Source organism: Nothoprocta perdicaria, unplaced genomic scaffold (genome assembly GCF_003342845.1).
Source record: "Nothoprocta perdicaria isolate Ctin4 unplaced genomic scaffold, notPer1 scaffold_53, whole genome shotgun sequence".
In the NCBI taxonomy this organism is placed as follows: Eukaryota; Metazoa; Chordata; class Aves; order Tinamiformes; family Tinamidae; genus Nothoprocta; species Nothoprocta perdicaria.
Window position 1 is genome coordinate 1,950,984 of NW_020455788.1, and position 18,014 is coordinate 1,968,997.

An 18,014-nucleotide genomic window follows, 5' to 3' on the forward strand; every position below is an offset into this window, starting at 1 on the left:
TGATTTGTACTTRATTCAAAGGGAGATTTTTCTAATCCATTCTCCAAGATCCCAATTCACAATAGAAAAATTACTTCCCTCAAGGGTAATGTAATGCAACTGCTCCACAAAAAAACTCCTGCATTTTTAAAGATGTGACTATTCTAAGTGATTAATCAGAGCTATGATATTCGTAATGTCTCTTTCACTTATTCTTGTAACATGCAATGTAGCACTGCCTAATTTGCACTACTTCTTACTAACCAAAGACTTGAAGAGGAATCTGAGTAGAAAGATTTTTTGCCAGTTCTCTGCCAGGCTCACGAGCACAAAGTATGTTAAAACTCCTGACTGGGAGGGACATAGAAAAACAACATGCACTTTTTTTTCTGTGCAAGAACTAAAAATACTACTCAGGACAAGAAACCACAACTYTTTACCTATAAAAGCTATAGTCAAAAACAACTCTTTGCAAACAAACTGCAAAAAAGGCTTTTCTCTGCTACTTTAAAGGTCTTACCCTGTTTTATAACTCTCTTTGGAGCTAAGTCACACGTATTTGATCCTTGCAATCCGGACATCAGGAGAATTAAGCAGTTTCATATAACCTGTAACAGAAAGCTATTTATAGATTCAACCATTTTTCTGAATTGCTTTCATAACTCTAAACTGTCAGCACTAATAGTTGTTGACATCGATTTACTTTTCAAACAAGATTATTCAGGGATAAATGCATCTGTTGTGCTAKGCATCTGTTTAATGTTCTCCACTTATATAATATTTTCAGAGTATTATTGCTAAAATAATACTGGTTGAAGATTACCATAGGATATGTTRAAGGAAGTTGAAGTTACTAAAGTTTTGAAAAGAAGCCATTTCACAGAGTTTAGTTTTCACAGGCTTAGTTTTTCCTGAACTTTTCATAGACTGCAGTTTTATGTAAATAATCTTTTGCTCTTATTTAAAATTATATACACARCTTCGTTTTGAAAACATTTGTTTTTTCTACAGAGCTTATAAGAAAATTTAGTGTTTATGGAAGGGAGGAGGTAATTGCTTTGGCTCAAATCAAATGTCWTGTGAAGAGGCATTCTGCGTTCGTCATCATTCGCATGTGCCAGGGCCGTTGGCGTGCATCAGCTTTGATCTTCAGCACAGCTTTTGCTGAGTGCTTGCTCAGTTCTGCTAATGTGCCTCRGTCTTGACTTGCTTAGCTAACCCCAGATCTCAGCTCCACAGGTGCATCTTGTCCTTGTTCCTCCAAGTGCTCTGTTTGAGCAGGCATCTTATTTTTACAATCCTCTGAGTGCTGAACAACTTCTGCAAATTAAGATATTCATCACCTCTTGTATTTTAATGGGCCACATCTCATTTCTGTTTTAATTAGTGGGAAAATTTGCACTCTATTACAATGAAAATCGGGGTGAAAACTTTATATTGATTTTAAGTCGAGTTGGCTTCAGAGTGGCTTCTTGTTCCTCATTTTTATTATTACTGCTTCTTACATGCCTGTTAGTCAAATACAAGAGGTTTGTAAATTCAGGACAGTCTTTCTCATACAGTAGCGTAAGTATTTTTTTCCTAGATACAGTSATGAGAGTGTCTGATTTTCAATCAGACACTGTGTTACCTCTGTGTTTGCTAGTTATTTTACCCTGAGATGCTGCGTGGCTGCATTAGACTGAAAAGGTTTTGTAAACAGGTCTTTGTTTCTCAGGAAAGCATTCCTGCGTAAGGAACCCCAGGAAAAAAAAAATCACTTTTTTCCCCCTCTTTCACTGTGTCTTTGCTCCATCTTCTCTGACACCTCCCTCATTTCTCTCCACTCTCTTCCCCTCACTCCAAAAGATCTCTGGATTTCAGCCATCTGGAAAGYCATGCAAGTGTATGGGAACAGGGCCAGGGGTTACTGTTCAAGAGCTTGTTCTTGCATAGGTGACGTTGCTTGGAGAGCTGGTGGGTCTGCTCCCCCCTCACCATGAGCTCGCCCCGCTCCTTCCTCGGACAACTCCTGGAGCCAGCTGCAGGACAGGCTGCAAAAAGAAGAGGGATTTGATGGAAATATTTGAGAAGCAGCTGGAGAGAGCAAATGAATAGGGTAGTTGGCCCCCCTAGGKCCTCAGTGAAAGGGGTCTGTGGGACTGCTACATAACTGCAGTGCATTTCGGGGCAATGGGGAAAGTGGAGGGCAGAAAAATCTTGCTGAAAACTGAAGTTCGGAGGTGGGTGTTAGTGTGGCTCCAGCTGGAGCCGTTTTTTTGGTCCTAGAGATGCAAAAGCTTGACAGGTACGTGTGGGGGGAAATAATATGGTACTTAGAGGAACCACAGGGGTAGAGTATAACGAGGAAGTCCCCGAGGAGTATAAGTGAGAGGGGCCAGGAAAGCTGTATGCAAAATAAACCCAAGATGGTGGAGAGGGATCCTGAGATACCATCAGGAGGTTTAAAAACAAAATAGGTTAAAACATTTCCGAACTGCTGACCTAGATATGCTCAGTACTCATAAGCATCTCAGCATGATATGGTCAAACTGGGACTCTGCTGCTGGATTTGCAAGAGCATGTTCTGCAAGAGCATAATATCAAGAGTATGTCAATATTGCAAGGTAAATATGAAAAAYTTGACCAAGAAATAAATTTTAGAATTCATCTGAATATGCGGTTGCTTTTCCTTTCTTTCTTTTCTTTTTGATGTTGCTAAATTCATACAAAATATGAAGTAGATCATAAATCTTTATAGAATTCATTAGCCAAATGCAACAGTTCACTCAATTCATACATTAGAGTAGTATTTGAGTAAGTATTATTATTAATTTCCCTTTTAGACTCAGTTTTACTTGGAACTAAGTATTTGCCTCTGTCATTGAATGTAGTAAGTGTATTACATTCACTTGGCAGATCTTGCATAGGGCTTTAAGTGTATTGCCAAGTGATGGTCTCTGTATATCTGTTCTTGAGAACTTAATTTTTTTTTAAGTATTTTATTCAAAAGTCAAACAGAGATGCTATTCGTGGATAGTATGATGATAGCATGACTGTAAACCTATTACATTTTTGCTTACTTGCCTCAAAAATATTCAAAAATTAATTCTGTTATCTTATGGAGAGCAGAAGGAAACATCTTTCTTATTCGTATTGCCAAGCAATTTCAGATAGGAGACAAAGTAAAATATTTCTCTTTCAGTACATCTTTTCCCTATTTGCATAAATGATCAAAAAGGAAGCCTTATCCATAAAAGTCTATTACACTTTTTATTTTTTTATGTCCCAAAAGTGTCTCAGAAGTACTCAGACTTGCAAGAGTGCCATTGAATGCAGAATTTAAACACTGAATGCTAAGATTAGATCATAGTTATAGGGTTTAAAAACACTTCAAAATCATTTTGAATAAACTCTAAAGAATTTATATTCCTGGGAATTAGACTAGGAGACATTAAGTATACCATTTGTCTGTGTTTGCTAAAACTACTGATATTTTCTGACTTTTCAGAAGAACCTTTAGTTCCCCATCAATGGATTTCAATCTTTTCAATTCACTAGTTCAGAAAAACTTATTTTTAAAAATTAAAACCGTGTCTAATGATCTACTAATAGCCTACTCCCTTGTTTTATTTTCTTGAATCCTTTAGATGTAATCCTAAAACAACAACTTGCTTTTGTTTACAATTTGAAAATCACTATCTTCTAAGACATAGACACTTTCAGTGTACTACTTGTAATTGGTTGTTGGAGAACAAATTATAAAAATCAGCTTGAATACTGCTGTCCTGTAAGTGATAAGATTAGAACTAATCAAGAACCTTTTCTCTTTTTGAGCTTTTTTGAGTCAAGTGGCCAGTCAAGTGCAAGAAGTTCATTTGACTAGATTAGGAGTAAAAAAAACCAAAACATTTTCCCTGATTTTTTTTTCCCTTAAGCATAACATGTCACTTTGTTTGAATGGACTTTTGTCTTTTTACACATCATAGAATCCTAGAACACTTAAAGTTGGAAGGGACTTCCAGAGGTCATCTAGTCCAACCCCCCTGCACACACAGGGTCACCTAGAGCACTTCTCTCATTTTCGTTTTCATCTGTTTGACTAGAGACTTTTAGGGGTCTGATTGTCTTCTGGTAATTTATGTGGCATCTACCAGCATGGGCCCCTTCTCTCCTTTTGGGCTTCCAGAGTCCCCTATAATACAAAATATGGAATGAAATGCAAATATAATTACACTGTATATCAGTGCATGTTTCTTTCTCAATCCCACCATTACTAATTAAAGGAAATGGAACAACAGGGAAATAAACGCCATTGTTCAGTGCATCTATTGGTTTCCTCACCCACATTCCCTAAGCTTTTCTCTGGTTATTTGTGCTGTCTCATCTGGCAGTCTTAAATCTTTTATTCCCCAATTAATTAGCTTTTCATTTGCCTTTGTCAAACTGTGCTTGCCCTCTCTTAGCCCAGTTACTTGAGAGATCAAAATCTGATTCAATCTCATTGCATTATTCTGTACTTCCAAATTTAGTACCATCTGCAGGCTTTGAATCCTTACATACAATACCCTCATCCAAATCATTTACGTGGAATGCTATGACTAGCAACAAGCCAAAACTTGATGACTCTATGGCACTCCAAAACAAGATCCACTTCCAGACYGAAGGCTGAACAGATTATAGTGTTTCCCCGAAATATTTTCGGTTCACAGCAAAAATTATGTAGCCAACACGCTTAAGTCTATTTTTTTTTTAAATGTAGGCATTGAAAACATGTGAAACAAACTCCGCTGTTGGGAGTATGGTTGCTACATGTCTAATAAACTTATTTGAGAAGCAAGAGACTGACACTGAGAAAATCTTTTAAATACAGAAACAGCACAAAGTAGTTAATGGGCATGAAAAACAGTTAACTACAACAAAATAATAGAAGTAGTATAGCTATCAATTACATTAGCTTAACATGCAAGTAACAGATAAATGTCTGACTCCCTGCACTGCCTGAGAAAACRGAAGAAACTGAAGAGAGGGAAGATGGAGCAGAACTGTCAGTATAGCAGCACAAACAGAGAGGCTAAAGGCTTTGCAACTCTATCCATGTCTTTACTTACTGTCTTATGTCTCTTCTTCCACTTTTAGTTCTCAGATAGCTTGGCTGAGTGGATATTGTCCCGTCGGTATGAACCCAGGGCAATTGAAGTGGCYGGTTTCCTGACAGCGACGTTGTCTAGCAGCTGTACTATGTAGCCTGCAGACTGCTAGGAGGGTATTTGCAAGTGTTAAGGAATGGCAACAGGAAATAGATGGCGCAAGTATGAAACTCAATCGCTTGATRCACACATTTGGTTAAAGTGATGTGTGGTTTATTCTCTTTAGAAAAAAATCTCTTAAAGAGAAATCTCTTAAGATTCTCTTTGGTCTATGGGTCAGTGATAATTTTTGTGATTATCATCTTGGGCTCTGTGAAGCCGAGCTCTGATGAGAGCAGGAGGCTGCCAGGGCATCCTGAGCTTTATGAATACCCAGTGCTCTCCTGAATTCTCACTTAGCAAGTCCCACAGGTCAAATGGGCTGGTGCAGGGTCTAGTAGACCCCTAAAATGCTTACATCAAAAACATGCTCACCAGTTCCTGAACTATTGTGCTATATATTGAAGGGTATTTGGTGTACCCAGTTCCCRAGGCAGGGACAATCCTCTTTTACAGCAACATTAGAGCCTAGAAAAAGGGAATGCTGTTGCTTCAAATTTCATCCTAGCTCTTTACAGAAACAGTCCTCAAGGTAAGTTTATTTAAATACGAAGAATTTTCAATATTCCTGATATAAGTCCTTTTTGTACACAAGGAGACATAACACTCTCTCACACTGAACAGACATCCTCACACTGAAAAAAGGCTCCGTGTTTTTTTTCTTGACAGTAGCTACCAATTTAATTAGGGCTGATTTAAGCAGAGATTCACAGATTGAATTTATCACCTTATACAAATAGATTTCCATTTGCTAGCACTCAGTAGTACAGAGAAAGTACATCTACATATGATTACAGTAATTGTTATTAGTTCACATAGATTGCTTTTTTTAAAGCTGCTGTATATTCATTTTGTATTGCATAGTGAAAAAACTCTAAAAGCTATTTGCCTTACAGCCACAACGTTAAAAATAAAAAGTTATTAACATCTTTCCCATCTTTAGGTCCTGCTTTTGGCTTTGCCTATTTTGACACTTCCATTCAGATTTCAATGCAGCAGGGGAGTCTTGATGGGATGTTTCTAATCTGAATCCACCACCTGATGTTGTGTCTCACTTTTTAATAAAAGYTATTCCTTTACCTGATGTCAGATCAAGTTATGAAATCTTGTCTATTTTTTACTACTTTCAAAATCAAAATTCCCACAGAAGTGAACAGCAGGTAGCCTTTAATGAAAATCCTGTGTACCTCTCAGTCTTTGGCCTACTCCTGATGATTACCTTTCTTTTGAAATAGCACCTTGAACAGATTTACGACAGTCTGAATACAGAAGTTATTTTAAGGCYGAACTTCCATACGGAAGTCATATTTTTTGCACTGAATGGTCAAGTCGATTTCTGGCACATTTTGAAACTGTGGAATATAATAAGGTTACTTACATGTTGTTTTCATTTTTCTCAGATTCTGTTAACTTCACTGTAATAGTATGTTAGGTGAACTGCGAGCAGGACTTCCTCTTGGCTGTACTCCTTATCTATATTTTGCATTTTTCAAGAAAGTAAAGGTGTTAATATAGCTTTGACTTTTCTTTTTAAAGACAAGATTTCACAGTTTAATTTTCTTAGTTTAGAGATTTTAAATATGCTGGGAAAATAGAAAAATATAACTAAATTTCAGTTTTAAAAATGGAGACCTAAGAAGTAACACATTATAATCTCATTACAGGTTATAAAATCCTACTATTCTTAATTTAGTAAGAATACTTGAGCTCTTTAGTAAGAAGACTTAGCTATCCTGCAGAGATAACTGCAGATGGAGTGGCCTAAACTTCATAAAAAATTGGTCTGCAAAATATACACATTTTCAACCCATCAAATAAAGAGAATATTGTTAAAACTCAAATCTGCTTTTACTGACAGCAAGTCTATATCATTAGGATATCATCAGTTGACTTCTGTTCCACAATGAAACAATTTTAAATCTGTGATGACCTACCTATGGGCAGTAGGATGTAGGAAATGAAGTCTGGGTTACATTTTGCATTGACAGAAGGCAAAGAGATATACTATCCTTTGCATTGTTAAGCAGGACTTGCATGATGACTGGTGTATTCATTGCAAAACATAGGGTGAATTTAAATGACTGAACCATCCAAATCCACAAGGCAAACAAGGCAGAAAAAAAGTACTGTTAGAGAACTGAAGGAATTAACAAGAGAGGAAGGAATTAATAAGGTCAAATATAAAAATATAAAGCTAAATARATTGTTGTGAGTCATTGAGGTTGTTACACAACAGTCCTTTAACAATTTGGGGGAAAGTTTATTGCTAAATATATGTATATAAATATATATATATAAATAAAATCATATTTTGCAATATCATTGTCCCCCTACCCCACCTTTCACTCCAGCTGTTGTGGAGGGTACTACTATATTAATTAACCTGAGACATTGTTTCATCTAGATGGACTTTACTGTGAACATAACACAGTAAAGAGCCTAGAATTAGTTTAAATTTCTGTTCTACAAGTGTTGTATTCTTTTCTACAAGATAATTTCTTGTAGAGATCTTATAGAGATCTGCTCTACCTAAAATATACCATATTAACATTTTAGGATGTTATAGCATATAACTGTTAGAACCAGGAATAAAACTCCTAAGCTTAAATCTCATTCCTACCTCTTAGGAAAGATTCTGCCTTTCTATTCATTTCTTTTTTAAATATTTAAACTTGTTTATGTTAGCTTATATTAATAATGCATATGTTACAATTAAGTTACCAGGAAGGAGGTTTACCTGGCACTAAGGATGATGATGACTGTGGCACTGATAGGCCCCAACTCAAATATTTGTTTTTATTCTTTTTTTTTTTCTTACTTAATTTTACAGACACAAAACTCTATCCATGTTCCCTAATGCAGCATCAAGCCTTAACCATGTGCTATTGCTTTGATTTTTATCAGGCAGAACTGAACAGGTCCAAGGACCCCWAAGCAAAGGCCAGGTGTTTCTTTCTCCTTGATTAAACTAGGTATTATCCAGGACTGCATCTTCAATATAAGCTCTGCCCAAAAAGCATGGCAACCTCTAGCCAGTCAATAAGAAAGCTCATTACAGGAATTAGTTTCCTAGGATTTAACTTTATTATTGCTGGTTGCTGTTCAATAAATAATAAAAGCTCAATATCATAATGTTCCTCCTTTTCTTACAGTGAAATTCGAAATCTTAGAAACTTGGGTTACGTAGATCCAGATGCCTTTAAGAATCTCCCACTACTGAAATACCTGTAAGTATTGGRGACCTGTACGTGGCTGGCTCTTAAAGCTCAAAGAGGACTTTTTAAAGTCTTCACATTACAGCAGTTTGGTTTCTTTAAAGGGAAAAATGCTCACAAATTCACCAGTACCTTTGCCAGTCTTCTTATGTATTAAATAATTGAAATGTACAAACATTTCCTTAGTAAAATTCTAGAGCTGGTATTCTGTTAATAATTAGAACTAGACAGAGACAGAGAGACAYGGTAGAAATATACTCATCTTTGGTACTTCTTAGACATATTTTACACGTGTATGTAAATACTGTTGCATACCTGTGACAAACCAATCCGTAGGCACATGACTTCACGTGACATGCATAGCAGGAAAAAGTCCAGAGAGTTCTTCCATATTCCTAAGACGTTTCTCAAGAGCAGCACAGAGCAATGAAACCCTGAAATTATAAAATTATAGCATAAGAGAATAAGAAAGAGCATAATATCTATGATTTTGAACAGTATTTGGAAGACCCTAGAAAGGGCGTTTTGTATTTAGTAGGCGTAGCAGTAGTGATGAGAAGGAAGGATTTTCCAGTTTTTTTCCAAAGTATCTGAAAACAATAAAAAGTATAACCATAATTTATTTTTTTTTTCAGGACGTTAGCTTTCAAATTTGAGAACTTGATTTTCTTCAGTTATTTTCACTCTACAAAAGCTCAGAAAAAAAGGGCATTAACTATATTCATGTAAAAGTTGAGAGTGGGAAGACAGTATTGTTTCCCCTTTTAGAGGTATTCGGAGATATTTAGAGGTATTTTCTTAGTCACAATAAATGATTGTGGCTAAACTGGGGGTCCAGCTTACTATCTGAACGARTCTGAATCTGTCAAGTGAACCTGGAGTTGTAACTATTTCTCCCCTACTGATTTCACTGTCTACTCCTCCCCACCCACCCACACTGATTAGTTATCTTATTATTCCAAGTTCAATATCTTTTAGATTATGTGATTTTTTGTAAATCTGCTGTTTGACTTTTACGTTGTTCTAGTATCCTTAACTAAAAAGAGTTGATTATATGCAAATTCATTGCCAATAGATAGTATGAAATATTCACCCTGCACTGCTATATATTCTAAGTACACTACTGTTTTTGCCCTTTGGTGGCCTGCATAGTGTAGTTTTCTGTCTCCTCTCTTTCAGTGGGATTTTTAATACAGGACTGAAAGTATTCCCAGACCTCACCAAAATCTCTTCATCTGATGTGAACTTTTTACTGTAAGTATCTGTTATTAACCTTCCTGATTCTTTGGCTTATGAGAGAAGGGATCAGAGTGTACCGTTAACCACATAGGACATGCCTTACCAGGAATGTAAATAATATAATGTAATAAATRCAAATATATAAATATAGAGCTCACTTGAGTACTAGAAGGTACTTGATTCTTAACCTTCTCATGAACAGTTCCAGAACTTAGGTATAACTAAACAATTTTTTTCTGTAATTCTGAGATTTCACACTTATATTGATTGGTTAGGCAAAGAAAATTCAAAACTGATAACACTAAAACTATCATCTTCTCTGTTATGCAGATGTTTGATTGTGGATTTTTTGCTTCCTTTTTCAGTGAAATTGCAGATAATCCTTTCATGACTTCAGTGCCTGCAAATGCTTTCCATGGGCTCTGTAATGAATCTCTAACTCTGTAAGTTCTCCCAGTTTAAGTCAAAAGGCAATCACATTGCCTTGTTCTGTCAAACGTATAGCACATAACATTAAACTTGTCTGTGCCAAACATTTTAAAACAAAAAAATAAAAACTAACAGAAGATAGTATGAAATTCCATTCTAGCCGTGAAGAGTTATACTGCAGAAAATCAAAGAGAAAAATGTGCAGAGATCTACTAGCTACAGCGTGCCTTGAATGGTGTCAAATTTTTCTTTTTTGCAAGCCTAGTGGCACTTACTAGTGAGTGGCAAGTGGCAGAGGATCCAGATTTTAGGGGGTAAAAAATGCTAAATGCAGTTCAATTATGCAAGTCAAACACAGTGYGAATCTCAGGAAAGGATGGAGGGAAAGGGAGAGAAAATTACTATAATGAGGCAGGTAAACAAGCCCTGAGCAAAAAGAAAGAATTCTACAAATTCAACCAGGCCTTACATTAAAACCACACTTATTCTGTTATGTATTATTTCCTTTAGTCTTCTTTAATCAGTCTTTGCAGGATTTTGTTTCCTTGATTTAGCCTGAAGGTGGTATTCCTGATTCAGCTCCATGCAAGAATGCTGCTGGGCATCTGTTTGACCTTGTCCTATAACTGCGGCTTCTTCAGGAGATTAAAATTAAGTATCCATAAATGTSCTGTTGCCAAGAAAAATGATACTTAAGACATTAGGTATTTAGCTATGTACTTTTTGAAGCATCCTCAAATAAACTTTTTTTTCTTTTTTTTCTCTCTTGCAGCAAACTGTACAATAATGGTTTTACCAGCATCCAAGACCATGCTTTTAATGGGACACATCTGGATGCTGTGTAAGTGGCACATCGTTCTTTCCGAATCTTCTTTCAGGGAAAAAAAAAAAAAAAAAGAAAAGTCTATGATAAGCACCTTTCAATGTCTTTAATATCTTTTGTAAGTGTGCTCTGATTTGATTTTTTTTATGTCTTAGAAATAAAATCATAGCAGGTAAGTTCAGTGTATATTTTGATTAACTTACTGTCTTGAAGCTACATCTGTCAGTAAAATTTCTTTTGATCATTAATATTTCTAAGACAATTTCAGAAATAATTRTTCTATTGTATTTACAAGACCAATTATTTTCATTAGTGAAATAAGGATAACGCTGTCAACCCTTCTACAAGGTCTGTAAAATCTCTTTCCTGAAAAAAATGGTTTTCTTTCCTCTTACCTTCTTTTGTAGTAGTTTCTGGGAAACTACTGTGATTGACCTTTTTATGCGAAACACACAATTTGCACCAATCATTTGGAAAGGATAAATCTCAGAAGACTGTAGAGGTTCCACTTTGGCAAAGCATACTCAGCTCTGGAGACCAGAGTTGGCAGTAGAGTCTGGCAGGATGTCTCATGAGAAAGAGGTTTCTTATCTTGAACTCCTAAATTAACCAGAGAGGTGCATTAGGGTATAAATTATTATTTTCAATACTTCTTTTATTTTAAAATGTGCTAGAATTCTATAACAATAGTATTCTTCACATGCTTTTAATCTTTTCAAATTACCTTTTTTCCCCCCCTAACATTTGGAGAGACTTCTCAAATTTTGAAAAGTTACRAACATAAAGATTTTGATAGATAGAAGTTATAAACTTGGGAAAGATCTTGCTTCACTCATTCGTCATCTTGATTCAGTTGCATTTAACTTTCATATCAGGTTGAAAGTATTTCATGATGACATAGTATTCGTACCAGTGCCAACAGAAATCACAAGCTGTAAAATTCAGTGAATGGAATTCAGAATTCTTCTCAGGCATATACACAGTACTTAATATTTTTTTCTAAGGATTAGCTAATATATGAACTGTGCTCAGTTCTTGTATTTCTTTCAACTTTACATTTTGTTGAAACACAGCCTGGACATGATTCTGCATTGATTTTTGTTTTGTTTCTCTGCTAGTGTGCAAGCACTAGTATTATTAAAGAATCAAGAAAATGTAGATGAACATGAAGCCCCCAAGTTCTATTGGAGTGAATTCAAGTAGAGAAGTAGAAACGAACATCAGGTTCTGCAGATTCTGTTTACTTTCTTTAAGAAAAAAAAAAGTTTTAATTAGTATTGTTTAAGTGAAGCTTTTCAGACATTGGTTATGATATCCTATTTGGTAAACAAAAATCAAACAAACCAAAAAATAAATGAAAGCATGCTTACCTTCAGGGCTTCTTCCAACAGTAGGAAAAATGGTTCATTATAACAGTTTTCTCCTAATTAAATCATATGACATTTWCCTGGAGCAAAGCACCACTCCAGATTTCTAAGGCAAGCTAAGCAGCACAACCTGAGTGGTAATCTGTTCAATAAGCTATACTGAAATTTCCAAGATAATTTTCTGAAGTTGTTTGTTTACCATATGCCAGGACAAGGTATTAATTTTATTATGTGAAAGCTTGGAGATTTTTGTTTCTAGCAGCAATTTTAACTTAATGCAAAAGACAAATGTTTCATTTTCTGTAATCTGACATTCTAAATTAAACTACTGTTTTTGTAAAAAAAAATAGAAGAGAGTGAAGGCCATAAATTTTAGGGAATTTAAAATGATAAAAACAAGGGGAAAAGAAAAAGAAAAATTAATTTTTGATTAATCACATCCCATCTATTATGTTCCACCTATCAATCACAACCAATATTGGGTATCTCAGAGGATATCTTTTACCATCTTGCAACTCTCTTGCAGTATTCAAAGACCCTTGTCAATCAAGAGTGCAAAAACAACCAATGCAGACACRTCCTCTGATGTTCTCCACTACTGTACCACACTAAGTAATGGTGCTCCCCATTAAATCTCAGCCAACAAACATCCATGTTTTATAGCAAAACTAGTAATAATGTGAATATAGATTTTACTCCTGCTTTATAAAGATAGGGAGGCAAAAGAGCATGAATGTGGGGACAAATGCTTAGGTGAACAATATTCTTCTGTTACGTAAATTCCGTGTTCTAGCGCATCATTAAGATCCAGTGTGAACTGCATCACTCCACCAGACTTCTGCAAAGTGCTCTTCCTGTAGAAGTGTTTATTTCTTCAAAGAAATTGGTGGGGAAATAAGATTAAAAAAAATCCAGCAAATGCTTAAATATATTTGAGATGTGCTTTTAGAGAGCTGTCCAAATTACTGAAATGGAAAGTGTACAATCTGAAAATCTAAGTACAAAAATAACCCCCAAAAGAATCTGTTTAATTCAGTGCACATTCAGAGGGATCATTTGTAATGGTCGGCTGAGTTCACAGTCAAGAAAAACAGTGATGTAGCAGCAGTGTATGGGTACCCAGTATTGCTCACTAATCATCTCTTCTGCTTGTTCTATCTTCCTTTGCTTCAACTTAATCTTTAGATCTGAAAGGATGTATAAATACAGTAACCRTGTTACATGTCCAGAGCTGATTTCACAATGCAGTGGTGATACTTAAATGTGTGTCTGTCATATTCTTTTTCTTTTTCCTCTCTCATTGATTACATGTGAGTACCACTGTTTCTGTTTTCTTTTCCTGCACTATATTTAAATGGCGCTGTATATCATTTAACTACCAATAAAAGCAGAAATRTAAATAAAAGCAGAACTAAGGTCACTCTCAGAAGGAGCCATGATAGTTACATACAGACTTTCTCTGTCAAATGAGTATTTATCAAAATAAGTGTTTCTTTCCAKATAAAAGAGATAGCTATCAACATAAAAGGGCTTAAAAAAATGAAAGCAATTAGCATCAGGAAACTGTACATTGTCATGGGCCTGAGTCACCTGGCTAAAACTGGCAGCTAAGAGTGTAGCTTTCCTTCCTAACACATGGTTATGAATTGCCCATAAGCCTCTTGCTGGCTGTTCCTATTTGTAAGTTTGAGGGTATGTATCACATATGTGAACTATTAGGTTTCAGGTCTCTCACTCACAATGGTATTCAAATGTCAGAGGAAAGTATTTCAAAACTGGACAAACAATTTTTTTGTATAATATTGTCTAGTGATTGGAAAAGACAGACTTTTTAGTTCAGGCAAGTTTTTTTGTCCTTCAAAACTACGCTATGGAGGTTGAAATCTTGGATTAATTCTTTGTTCTTGCTCTGTTTTTAATTTTGTACTACACTTTCAGACAGAAAACTCTTGAGTGAAACAGCAAGTTGAATCAATAGCTCAAAACAGACTTAGTAACTAAGTTGTCACTGACAGAATGTGGTCTGCATTATTTTAAAAGTACAAATGTGAGGTGATGCTAATACACCATATATTTTTGAAGAATCAAGGGCTTTTTTTTCAAACAACAACAAATAAGSAGATGAAATAAGCTATTTTTTCTATCTGAGATGCAAAGCTTTAGGCATGGGTAATGTCCAATGAACAGCATGCCAGAAATGTTTAACCTCACAGTGCTCCTGAGCCTGTGCTGTGTAACCCAGCTACAACACACCTGCTTCTTTTCAATTCTCTCTATAGTGATCAATATAAATTTGTTTGCAATGAGTTAATGGAACACTTGCCATTTACTTCAACTGGGATAGGATTAGAATATTTGCTTGATTTGTTCATACCAAAATCCATCTGTTCTAACATCCTTAGACATTCTTAGCRACATTAAGCACTTTTCTCAATTGACTGAATTATCTTCACTATCTGGGCAGATAGGTTAGTCTTTTTGTTACAGAGACTAGAATCTAGAAGGGTTTGAGAGGAATGTACTTTTGCCCCAATGGACACAATAAGCACAGTTCATCTCTTCATATAAATTAACATGCCTGCTGAGTTTTATGCTTTCTACCTAGGGAATTGTTTTAAAAAAAATGCATTTCAAATTTAACTCTGTGTCAGTTATGTGTATCAGCAATACACACAAACTGTCACTGTTTTCATAAAGGTAATGCATATTTTTCCATTTCAGCATATTTTGCATATAACTTCTCTCTACAAAATGTCACAAAAAATGCTCAGTACCTAACTTCAATGTGGGCAATGCTGTGGCAGAAAAACTAGGACACATATTCTCCTACTGCTCCAGCATATTTTGAAATTTATTCTTCCTCTTCTTCTCCCTGTAATTCTGGAATTATTGAAACTAGTTATTTCTCCCAAGTCTCTCCACAAACTGGACAAACTATATCTGAGGCTACCAAGAAAACGTCGGACATAAAAGACAGACACATTTAGCCTTCCTAATAAATAAAAATCAAGATTTTTAGATAAATCACTTTAAAATACAATCTGAAAGCACAGAATTGAATTCTAAGTTGATTGTTCTACTTCAGTAATATGAATATTTTGAGTATTCAGTAAACATTCTTTCTTATAGTTCAGTTTTGGAGTATTACTTCCTTCTGGCTTATCCTCTTCCATCTCTCTCACGCCTTCACTTGTCTTAAAAAAAAAAAAAAACCCAAAACAAAAAAAACACTTACTTGCTTACCTATATATAGGAGTCTCCACTTCCTGAGGATACTTTAAAGCAATTAAAATTATACCATCAAACTCAAAGTTAGTTTTCTATCAGTTCATTCTCTGTTTCTGTAAATGTCTTGTAATTCCACATATCTCATTCTCATGAAAGCAAAGCAATCTATTTCACTTCATCCTCACATATATTTACTGAAGATATGCCATGCTTGCAAATCTTTGTGGGACAAAAAGAGAAATTGATCATTATGATTTTTTTGTTAAGAGAGAATTTAATTTATTTTCAAAATGACAAATTGTATTTTTTTCTGTTCCCCTACAGTTGCCTATTGGGTATACAATATACAATAAAGTAATTTATTATACTTCAGTATATTGTTGGGATAACATAGTTTCATACCTTTTATTTTTGTAAAACTATTTAAGTAAGTAAGCTGAAGATCTTTTCCCTTAACATATGGATAACCATTGCCAAATAACTGGGGGGKTTATTTTTTGTTTCTGTAGCTATCTGCACAAGAATAAATACCTGAGAGTTATCAATGAAGATGCTTTTCTAGGAGTGCACAGTGGACCAACTCTCCTGTGAGTAAAAGACAATGAAGCAGAGAAAGCCTTTAAAACAACCCAGTTTAAATTGCACTTTCTTTAAAGGCCATTATCAACAGCAGAGCAGCAAGGGTGGGAATGGCATGCTTATAGAAAATAATGTCAGCAACAAAAACTGTAGTATAAGGAACTGAATTATGATGTTTGTGATTTACATTATTTTTTTCTCTCAATTTCTCTTCTGAAAGAGTGTCTCTGTAGTACAATCCATTTCAACCATAGCTCAATTGCAACACAGAGGACTGCAGTAGCACACATGTAAACAAAATGGAAACAGATGAGAAATTTTAGACAGAATAATATTACTTCTGGGATCTCAGTCTACGTTTATGGTCCTCCAAAGTACACTCTAATTAGGAATGACTAGTTTTGATGTTTCTACTTTTTATAAATACATAATGATATACAGGAGACAAGGCCAACTCTTCTGCCCCTTGCTCACCTTGTTCAATTCAGGCCCAAATCCACCAACATGAGAAGAGGCAGAGCAGAAAAGGCTGTTCTGGAAGCAGGAGACAACAGATCAGGAGAGAAACCTGAAAAAAATCATTAAGGGGTTGTTAAACTTCTTGCTCAAGGTGCCCTTGTGGCTGTCCCCATGGAAGTATCCTAACTCCTCTTCCTCCCTTCTGGCTGGATCACCTTTATTTCCACTGCTTCTGCCTTCTGGGATAGCTCAGGCTACTCAGCCTTTCACTGAAGTGGCCATCATGGCACAGCTGGGACTGAGGTAGGGCTTGTGTGGAATAAGCATTTTTTGATGATATTTTTCTCATAGCCATTTTGGTTAATACACATGGCACCCCAGAAGCCTCTTCCATTTTGTACCTGGCAAAAAAATGCATTCTGTTGACATAACTTTATCAAAATCATGTTTCCATTATGATATTACTTCGTTACAATAAATAGAGCCTCAAACCAGTGTCAAACTGGTTATGTCAAACCAGACATAATAGACAAAAAAGCTACTTCCTAGGGATGGAAAAAGACAGAAGATTGGTTCAGGATCTAAACTCTAAAGGAGGTGAAAGATTGCTGCAGCAGAGATGTTGACTCTTGCAGTCGATGGGAGCATTTAGTACGCCAGTGTAGCTACTGCACCAGAGAAGTGTGAAAGGAATGAGATGCTGAAAAGGGCTGTGGGCCAATGTTTTGCTATGCAATGTTGCCAAGGTAAGCTCATTCTGCTAAAATCTTAGTGCAATACTTCATTTATTTTTAATTTATTTTTAATAGCAACTTCAGCAAATTCTATTTCCCATGGATAATCAGGAATTACTCCACATGTGCGATGTATGAAGAGTTTGTTACAAGACAAACATAGTTCAACAGCCAGAAGATAGGTATTACTCCTTTGCTGGGGCAATGAAAGACATTGTATGTAATGGGACTAGTATGCAAAAAAAAAGAACAGTGAAGTTCCAAAAAGGAGAATCTGTCTTGCCTCTCTACCAAGCTGGCATTGCTCATCCTCTTTGGAGTTCCCTGTCTGTAGTTTTGATGTGAGATACGACACAACAGTTGATGGAATATCTGCCACACACATCTATTATATATCCTTTTTTTCCAGAACTGAGCAACAACAGCAGTTTAATGGGTGAAAGTCTGGCCTTGGATCATCCCTACCAGGGTATTTTACTTCTATTCTGACTTCAGGAAAAGCAGTGCACAGGATTTATCTACAAAATAAAATATTATTGATTATCCGTATTTTATGAGTTAGGGCATGCTATCAGGCCAACTAGATTTTTAAATTTAATTTTAGATTAGTTTAAGCAGAAATTAAAAATGTGGGTGCTTTTTTTTCATAAAGTTGCAGTTTGGAAGAACATAAAGGGGAAAGTGTGACCCTGGAGTGGAGAACACATGCCAATCTTCTGAGCACTTCTGCTAGT

The 18,014-nt window shown here is 35.7% G+C and overlaps 1 protein-coding gene across 3 annotated transcripts in view; it reads left to right on the forward strand.

The window, feature by feature from the left end:
* Positions 1–18,014, forward strand: part of TSHR (thyroid stimulating hormone receptor) — a 41,281-nt gene that overhangs the window by 18,158 nt on the left and 5,109 nt on the right. For all 3 annotated transcript variants that reach the window (XM_026048294.1, XM_026048295.1, XM_026048296.1), the window contains 5 exons: positions 8,360–8,434; positions 9,602–9,676; positions 10,027–10,104; positions 10,863–10,931; positions 16,018–16,095. In XM_026048294.1, the coding sequence (XP_025904079.1) occupies positions 8,360–8,434; positions 9,602–9,676; positions 10,027–10,104; positions 10,863–10,931; positions 16,018–16,095 (375 nt within the window). The remainder of the gene's footprint in view (positions 1–8,359; positions 8,435–9,601; positions 9,677–10,026; positions 10,105–10,862; positions 10,932–16,017; positions 16,096–18,014) is intronic.